This window comes from Bombus impatiens, unplaced genomic scaffold (assembly GCF_000188095.3).
Source record: "Bombus impatiens unplaced genomic scaffold, BIMP_2.2 scf_0664, whole genome shotgun sequence".
NCBI classification, from domain to species: domain Eukaryota; kingdom Metazoa; phylum Arthropoda; class Insecta; order Hymenoptera; family Apidae; genus Bombus; species Bombus impatiens.
The window spans coordinates 537637-545560 of record NT_177083.1 but is presented as its reverse complement, the minus strand read 5'-3'; the positions used below and the strand labels follow the sequence as shown (position 1 = coordinate 545560).

The following is a 7924-nucleotide window of genomic DNA, read 5'->3' as shown; positions in this document are numbered from 1 at the left end:
GTGAATTCTGCCTATAGTTGTGCGTCTTTAGCAAGGTATGCGTCAACATTGGTTGCTGGCTGTTTATTTTCTGTTTATAAATAAAAGTGAGGAGAGCTTAAAGACACAAATGACTGTTACAACAGAATTAAAAATGAATATCACTAATATATTGAATTTGGATTTGGGTTAGTTTTTTCAATCCGGCCGGCGAAGCTTTCGTAAAATAAGAATTATTTTTTTTTTTCGTAAAATAATATCAATTAGTCATTCGGCTATGATTTTTATAAGTAATTTATTATTTTACGCAAGTGTTACCGACTGCCTCGTGGTGATGAGACTGAAAAACCTAATCCAAGTACAATACATTCATGATATTCTTTTTTAACAGAATTATAAATTGTAACAGACATTTTTTATAGCCTCGTATATGCACGTTGTACACGGTCTTTAAACTCACCCAACTCTCCTTTATAAACAGAACATAAGCGATCGGCGGATAGTAACAAATACTAATACATACCGATAGTTTTTCGATAACTACATATATCAATTATAAACCTTTTTGATATCGCTCTAATAAAGTGTCAGTTTTTATATTGTATATATGTATTTATCGAATATGTACGTATATACGCATGCGCGCATAATGATCTATCCATAGAGTATGTTATTTTGAATTATATATATTTACTTTCATACAATCATTATCATTACAGTGTATATTACATTAACTTGGCGAATGTAAAATGTCAGATAAACATTTCGTTTCTTATAACGTTTACATAATGTCGTAAAAATTTAACAGTATAAAGTATAATATATTTTTTTATATTTTGATGGATTACTGGCAAAACTAAAATTTAAATATGAGCAGAGTAACAAAAATTGCGGTTGATACACAGTTATATGATGCAACAAATTTTTACACAGGTTTAGGTTTAGCAATTAGTTCTAGTGGTTTTATAGGTTAGTTGACTGATTTTCTAATTTCGATTAGAAATTTATTTAAAACAATTTAGTATTGATTATTATACAATGTTATAATTATTTAGGTGCCAGTTTTATCATTAAAAAAAAGGCATTGATTAGATTACAAAGGCGTGGTGCATTACGAGCTTCATCCGGAGGATTTGGCTACTTAAAAGAATGGATGTGGTGGACTGGTCTTCTTTCAAGTATGTGAAACAGAAAATGCTTATACAATATGTACATGTCTTCAAGATATAATACTATTACTACAAAGAATATTGATTTCATTAAAGTGGCGGTAGGAGAAACAGCAAATTTTGCTGCTTATGCATTTGCACCAGCTTCATTGGTTACTCCATTAGGAGCACTTAGCGTTTTAATATCTACAATATTGGCATCAAAATATCTAAATGAGAAGCTTAATTTGCTAGGAAAGGTAATGATGTAATATATATTATAAGCTATCTTTATTATATAGGAACAAAAATATAAAATAACAAATAAAATAAATAAAACAAATAAAATTTTACTACAAAATAATACAATTTCTATTGAATATATAAAGATAAATATAATTACTATTATTCCAGATTGGTTGCCTTTTATGCATCTTAGGTTCCACAGTTCTTGTAATTCACTCTCCAAAAGGAGAAGAAATCAGTACATTAAATGAGCTTTTAGATAAGGTTAAAGATCCAGGATATATTATTTATGTATTAATTGTAATAGTATGCAGTATTTTGATTATTTTTTATTTTGGTCCTGCTTATGGAAATCAAAATATCATGATATATATTTTTCTGTGTTCATCCATTGGTTCATTGACCGTTACAAGTTGTAAAGGATTAGGACTGGCTTTAAAAGAAACCATTTTTGGATTTAATAATGGATTTACGAACTGGTTGACATGGGCCTTTTTATTTAGCGCTATACTCTGTATCAGTGTACAAATGAATTATTTGAATAGATCCCTCGACTTATATGAAACCACAATTGTAACACCTATTTATTATGTAGTTTTCACAACATTAGTAATAATTGCATCTGCAATATTATTCAGGGAATGGGAAAATATGAGTGCTGAGGATATCTTGGGTTCATCTTGTGGTTTTTTAACTGTAATAACTGCAATATTTCTATTAAATGCATTTAAGGAAATAGACATATCTTATGAGAATATCAGGCATATGCTGCAGCCTAAAAGAAAGTTGCTCATAAGTAGTAACAATCAATGGAGCGACAGGGATGAAGAGAGATTAATAACAAGGTTAGAAACAGAATTAAATCATACATATGGAGCTCAAAATTTAACAAGAACTATATAACTAATTATACATATACAAAGTAAAACATTGCAAAGCATATACATTGTAAAGATATGAATAACTTGTATTTAATGTGATTGATTTTAAAATAAATCTTACAAATTTCAAATCTTATTTATATCTATTATGTATATAGATCTTAGAAATTATTTTTCAGTAGAATTATCTTTTCTATTCATATTTTATATCAAGTCCTAAAAAAGCAATAGGTCTAAGCCTGCTTTTTTGTTTTGTATTCAAGTATCTTTTCAATTATAATAATATAATTACACATAAATGTCATAAAAGTCATATAGAATTTATTGTCAAATTTGTCATATATGTTATAAATATACAAAACCATCTCTTTTTAACAACTTTTGTTAATAATTCTAGTTATTTTGATAAAATTGCATTCTGAGCATGACATTGAATCTCAAGTTGCATTCCATCTATAGATTCGACATAAATACGTATAAACTGAGACGAAAACATTCCACAATGGCAACGTATTCATTGCATCACATTGGAAAATGTGAAAATAAAGGAAGTAATATCAGAAATAAGTTATACTATATATATACAGGGTGGTTCGTAACTGGTGGTACAAGCGGAAAGGGGGTGATTCTACGCGAAAAAAGAAGTTGAAAATATAGCATAAAAATTTTTTTTCATTTTTTTTAATTTTTTTAAAAATCTACAGTGAGATCCGTTATAACGAGATGTGCTAAAATGCACGCGTACCGAGCGAAAATTCAAAGTCGATTTTCTCGAAAACAAAGCCTCGAACGAAAAAATTTTATTCTATATTTTCGACTTCTTTTTTCGCGTAGAATCGCCCCCTTTCCGCTTGTACCACCAGTTACCAACCACCCTGTATATAAATATATTTACTTAAAATGCAATTCTTCATTTGTAAGTCAAATTATGTCACTTGAATCAACTTATTACTAGCATCACGTACAGTTATTACAATGGCGTTCAGTTTAGCCGCTTTTTCATATATCGTGGCCTTAATTGTAGATGCTATTTTGATCATTTTTGCAATATTTCATGTACGTACTTCTTCGAAACTATAATGTCTGTTTCTCAAAACAAAACAGTAATTAAAAATGTGTACACGTCTGTTCAATGCGAATTATTTCTAACCTTAGCGATATAGGTGTAAAGTTAAATGACTCTAGCTAGACATTATATTTTTCAGGTTATTGCATTTGATGAATTAAAAACTGGTTATAAAAATCCGATTGAACAATGCAATAGTTTAAATTCGGTAAGAGTTTGAAATTAGTTTCTTATAATATCATATTTACAAAATCAATAACAAGTGTATGTAAAATTAAGTGTTTAAGTAAATATATGTATAATGTATATGTATATATATACATATATATAAAATATATATATATATGTATGTATACATGTCTGTGTATATTTCAGCTAGTTATTCCAGAATATGGATTACACGTTTTAATCAACATTTTATTTCTAATTAGTAGTCAATGGCTTTCATTGCTTTTAAATATGCCATTGATAATATATCACTTGTGGCAATATTATCATAGACCTATCATGTCTAAACCAGGTCTTTATGATCCCACTAGTATAATGAGTGCTCAAGCTCTTAAAATTCATCAAAGGGAAGGATGGAGTAAACTTACATTTTATCTTTTATCATTTTTTTACTATTTATATGGGTAAGTTTTAGAATATATAGGGGCTAGTAGACGTAACTAATTATGAAATGTTTATTATAAGAAAATGTAATATGTTCTATTTTGTTTCAGAATGATTAGTTCATTGATTCACTGAGGGATGGAAATCATTCTTTATTATTCGCCAATAAAATTTGTTTATAATACATCCTCAGTCATCAATGATTCATCAGGTTAATTTTTTTGTTGGATAAAGTGACTAATTTGTTAAAACGTGTCATTGTTTTTTGTAAAAATAAAATTTCATACTCAAGTAATGTTTTTTTTTCTATTAGCTAGTCATAGAATTCAGTACACTTTTATTAAGGTGTCTAAGTGAAAGACTTTTATTTATTTATTTTAGAGTAGGAAAAGCTCTACTATAAAGAACGTTTATATAAATTGTTTATATATATATATATATACATATATATATAAAAGATGTTTATATAAATATTTAATTATATCAGATTATATTTATACAACGGAAATTTGAATGCTTTTACTTGTATTATTATTACTTGTTCCGTTCTACAAATTTGCGAATAATCATTAATTTGTTAAATTTAAATCTGCGAACTACAGAAGTATATATATACAGAAATATATGTATGATAGGTATGACAGATATACCTAACTTTAACTTATAATGTCTACAATGCTGCTCCCTATCCCAACTTAGAATTAATAACATCAGAAAGGAAATTCCCTCTCTGTTAACATAAATTGATTCTAACCTTAAATTCTTTTCTGAGATATATCAATTTCAACACAGTTCTAACCATTTTCGAATTAATAATCGGCTATTGCATGTTGAGAATTTGTATTATATAAAAATGCCGACTATTAATATTAAACGTGACTTGTTGTTTAAAACTCTTGGTAAAACATATTGTAAGTTATAAACATTTAAATAATGAACATTGTAAATTGTATCAACTTCTTTTACGTTTATAATTATCCTAACTAAATATTTACCAATATAATATTTATAAGTAAATTAATCTATAATATGATTTTAGCGGATGCCGAATTTCAAAATTTATGTTTTGAGTTTGGATTAGAATTGGACGAAGTGGTATGCAGCTTACATATTATTGGATACTATCAAATGTATTAATGCATATAAGAAATGAATTGCTATATATTTCCATATGTAGTATTACATCGAAATAATCCTAGAATTAGTTAAATTTTGATTTTTAGACAACAGAGAAACAAATGATGACAAAGGAGCAAAATTTAAATCATAGTGGAGAAGTATCTGAAGAAGTTGTATATAAAATTGATATACCTGCAAACAGATACGATCTATTATGCTTAGAAGGTTTAGCTCTTGGACTTCTTATATTTCAAAAGCAGTATGTACAATATATGTTTATTATATAATTTTTTAATTTTTCTATTATTTTTCATACCACAGGATCTTATTAAAATCACACTATTATTTTAACAATTCCATTAGTTCATTATTAGTTCATTAGTATATAATAACAATACGTATTATATATTAGCAATAACTGCAATAATAAATAAACATATGATATAGACTACTACAATTAGAAAACTTTTTTAAATATAGAATGGATATACCACAATATACAAAGATATTTCCAAGTACAAACACACAAAAGATTATAATGACAAAGCAGGTATATATATGATTTTTATTATTATCAATGTTTTTTTAATTAAAATTAACAAAGCTAATTCAATTGAAAAATAAAAACTAAAAATTAAATTGAAAAGTTGAACTTTTAATAAAACTGTTTTTTTATGTTATATTTTAGTGTATGAAAGTTAGAGGGCATATTGTTGCAGCCGTTTTACGTGATGTTACATTTTCTAAAGATTCTTACAACAGCTTCATCGATCTTCAAGAAAAATTGCATCAAAATATAGGTAGGAAAAGAACTTTAGTATCGATTGGAACCCATGATCTAGACACTGTCAGAGGTCCATTTTTATATGATGCAAGGCCACCAACTGACATTTGTTTTAAGCCACTTAATCAAGAGATGGAATATACAGCAGAAGAAATTATGAATTTATACGAAGTGGGTGTTTTTACAATTTGAATGCCTACTTAATATGGACTTTATTTTAAAGAGAATTTTATATTAAGTTTTATTTTAGAACCATGCGCAATTAAAGCAATATCTTCATATTATAAAGGACAGTCCAGTTTATCCTGTAGTAGAAGACAGTAATGGAATCATTTTATCACTCCCACCTATTATCAATGGAGATCATTCAAAAATTACACTCAATACTAAAAATATATTAATTGAATGTACTGCGACAGATTTAACAAAGGTACATAAAAGCTATTATTTTCTTTATATTTGTAAGAGATAAATCAACTAATAGCAAACTTTTGAAAAATTTTGTAGGCAAAGGTAGTACTGGATACTATAGTTTGTGCTTTTAGTCAATACTGTAAAATAAAATATTCAATAGAAGTGGTGGAAATTGTGTATCCTGATAAACAAGTATTTCATTATCCAGACTTGAAATATCGAATTGAGGAAATGGATTGTGAAAAAGCAATAAAATACATTGGTATAAAACAAACTGCGGAGGAATTGGCTAATTTGCTTTCTAGAATGTCTTTGAAAACATCTATTAAAGATGGTAATATATTAAACATCGAAGTGCCTCCTACAAGGCATGATGTGATACATGCATGTGATATTTATGAAGATATTGCTATAGCGTATGGATATAATAAAATTGAGAAAACTATACCGCATTTATCTACCACTGCGGATGAGGTACTAATAAATGTTACAATCGCCGATTTTTAAGCTGGTTAAGTTTTAGATAAAATATTTCCTATTCATGTTTTAAATTTAGTTTCCACTGAATAAATTATCCGATCAACTACGGATAGAATTGGCTTGTGCTGGATTCACAGAAGCATTGACATTTTCATTGGTATGCAAAATTTTTGAGCACACAGTTATACAAATTGTACAAATCAGTTATAGTTGAAAAGTTTCTCCTTACAGTGTTCTCGTGAAGATGTAGCGGATAAATTAGGTCACGAATTATTAAACATACCAGTTGTCCATGTGTTAAATCCAAAAACATTAGAATTTCAGGCATGTACAAAGAGTTTATCAAGACCATAGGCTCAGGTTAGTTTAAAATATAAAATTAACAACATGACAATGTTACAGGTTGCCCGTACCACTTTGATACCAGGATTATTGAAAACGTTAGCTGCAAATAAAAAAATGCCACTTCCTCATAAATTATTCGAAGTTTCCGACATTATATTAAAAGATAACGATGTGGAAGTTGGTGCACGCAATAATCGACATTTATGCGCGGTATATTGCAATAAATCTGACGGTTTTGAAGTAATTCATGGTTTATTGGATAGAATATTACAAATATTAGAAGTGCCATGGAATGGCAGTAAGAATGCAAATGGATATTATCTTCGTGCTGTCGATGGTAAAGCATTATATGAAAAATTCCATGTACCAAATTATACGTATAAGAGAACGCAATTTATTTAGAAATATTGTTTTTTAACAAGGTATCATAATATCTATTATCCTAAGTCCATATAATTTCTTTCAGATCCCACTTTCTTCCCTCATCGTTGTGCGGAAATATTATGTTATGATAAAGTGATTGGAAAGATGGGAGTTCTACATCCAGATGTAATTTCAAGATTTGAATTAAATACACCTTGCTCTATATTAGAAATTGATATCGAATGCTTTTTATAAGACAATTATAAAACTTATTATTGATAATATGTTAGAATAAATTATACACTTCTCCTATAATTATTTTATTATTAAGCAAAAATTTAATTAAAAAATATAAATGATGCAGCAAATATAAGCGTTAAATATCATACACGAATACTGATTTGTGTTTAACAGATGAGATTAATTTTAATTAAATCATTAATCTTTTTCTCCTTTAAAATCGAATATATTGGAGGGAGGAAGGAAA

At 27.7% G+C, this 7924-nt stretch overlaps 3 protein-coding genes across 8 annotated transcripts; all 3 read left to right on the top strand.

Annotated features, from left to right (window-relative positions):
* The first annotated feature begins 404 nt into the window (after nt 1–404).
* Nucleotides 405–2390, top strand: LOC100740304 (magnesium transporter NIPA2). 2 transcript variants are annotated; one of them, XM_012389784.3, is made up of 4 exons: nt 405–644; nt 1035–1157; nt 1245–1387; nt 1542–2390. In XM_012389784.3, the coding sequence occupies exons 2-4, from the start codon at nt 1133–1135 to the stop codon at nt 2274–2276; spliced, it is 903 nt and encodes a 300-aa protein (XP_012245207.1). In that variant the 5' UTR covers nt 405–644; nt 1035–1132; the 3' UTR covers nt 2277–2390. The 2 variants fall into 2 exon arrangements, with proteins under 2 accessions (XP_012245207.1, XP_003492219.1); XM_003492171.4 differs by lacking the exon at nt 405–644 and adding an exon at nt 655–948.
* Nucleotides 2391–3174: 784 nt separating this feature from the next.
* On the top strand, nt 3175–4592 carry LOC100740427 (protein cornichon). Of its 3 annotated transcripts, XR_004462357.1 has the most exons (5): nt 3175–3310; nt 3460–3528; nt 3696–3952; nt 4043–4143; nt 4246–4440. XR_004462357.1 is itself a non-coding variant. In XM_033322726.1 (4 exons), the coding sequence occupies exons 1-4, from the start codon at nt 3230–3232 to the stop codon at nt 4065–4067; spliced, it is 432 nt and encodes a 143-aa protein (XP_033178617.1). In that variant the 5' UTR covers nt 3175–3229; the 3' UTR covers nt 4068–4592. The 3 variants fall into 3 exon arrangements, 2 of the variants coding, with proteins under 2 accessions (XP_033178617.1, XP_012245209.1); XM_033322726.1 differs by having other exon boundaries at nt 4043–4592; XM_012389786.3 differs by lacking the exons at nt 4043–4143; nt 4246–4440 and having other exon boundaries at nt 3696–3956.
* Nucleotides 4593–4641: 49 nt separating this feature from the next.
* LOC100740187 (phenylalanine--tRNA ligase beta subunit) lies at nt 4642–7752 on the top strand. 3 transcript variants are annotated; one of them, XM_003492170.4, is made up of 11 exons: nt 4643–4843; nt 4972–5027; nt 5156–5310; nt 5532–5601; nt 5740–6006; nt 6086–6265; nt 6343–6723; nt 6806–6886; nt 6961–7053; nt 7132–7411; nt 7541–7752. In XM_003492170.4, exons 1-11 carry the CDS (start codon nt 4786–4788, stop codon nt 7690–7692), a joined length of 1773 nt encoding a protein of 590 aa, XP_003492218.1. In that variant the 5' UTR covers nt 4643–4785; the 3' UTR covers nt 7693–7752. The 3 variants fall into 3 exon arrangements, with proteins under 3 accessions (XP_033178615.1, XP_003492218.1, XP_033178614.1); XM_033322723.1 differs by lacking the exon at nt 4643–4843 and having other exon boundaries at nt 4972–5062; XM_033322724.1 differs by lacking the exons at nt 6806–6886; nt 6961–7053 and having other exon boundaries at nt 4642–4843.
* The last annotated feature ends 172 nt before the right edge of the window (nt 7753–7924 follow it).

Excerpts from the sequence above, each read along its gene's own strand:
- LOC100740304 (XM_003492171.4), top strand. The coding sequence starts at position 849 with ATGAGCAGAGTAACAAAAATTGCGGTTGATACACAGTTATATGATGCA. Across the intron at positions 949-1,034 it reads TAGTTCTAGTGGTTTTATAG|GTGCCAGTTTTATCATTAAA; the intron begins GTTAGTTGACTG and ends ATAATTATTTAG. Across the intron at positions 1,388-1,541 it reads AGCTTAATTTGCTAGGAAAG|ATTGGTTGCCTTTTATGCAT; the intron begins GTAATGATGTAA and ends CTATTATTCCAG.
- LOC100740427 (XM_033322726.1), top strand. The coding sequence starts at position 3,230 with ATGGCGTTCAGTTTAGCCGCTTTTTCATATATCGTGGCCTTAATTGTA. Across the intron at positions 3,311-3,459 it reads TCATTTTTGCAATATTTCAT|GTTATTGCATTTGATGAATT; the intron begins GTACGTACTTCT and ends TATATTTTTCAG. Across the intron at positions 3,529-3,695 it reads AATGCAATAGTTTAAATTCG|CTAGTTATTCCAGAATATGG; the intron begins GTAAGAGTTTGA and ends TGTATATTTCAG.
- LOC100740187 (XM_003492170.4), top strand. The coding sequence starts at position 4,786 with ATGCCGACTATTAATATTAAACGTGACTTGTTGTTTAAAACTCTTGGT. Across the intron at positions 5,602-5,739 it reads AGATTATAATGACAAAGCAG|TGTATGAAAGTTAGAGGGCA; the intron begins GTATATATATGA and ends GTTATATTTTAG. Across the intron at positions 7,054-7,131 it reads CAAAAACATTAGAATTTCAG|GTTGCCCGTACCACTTTGAT; the intron begins GCATGTACAAAG and ends ACAATGTTACAG.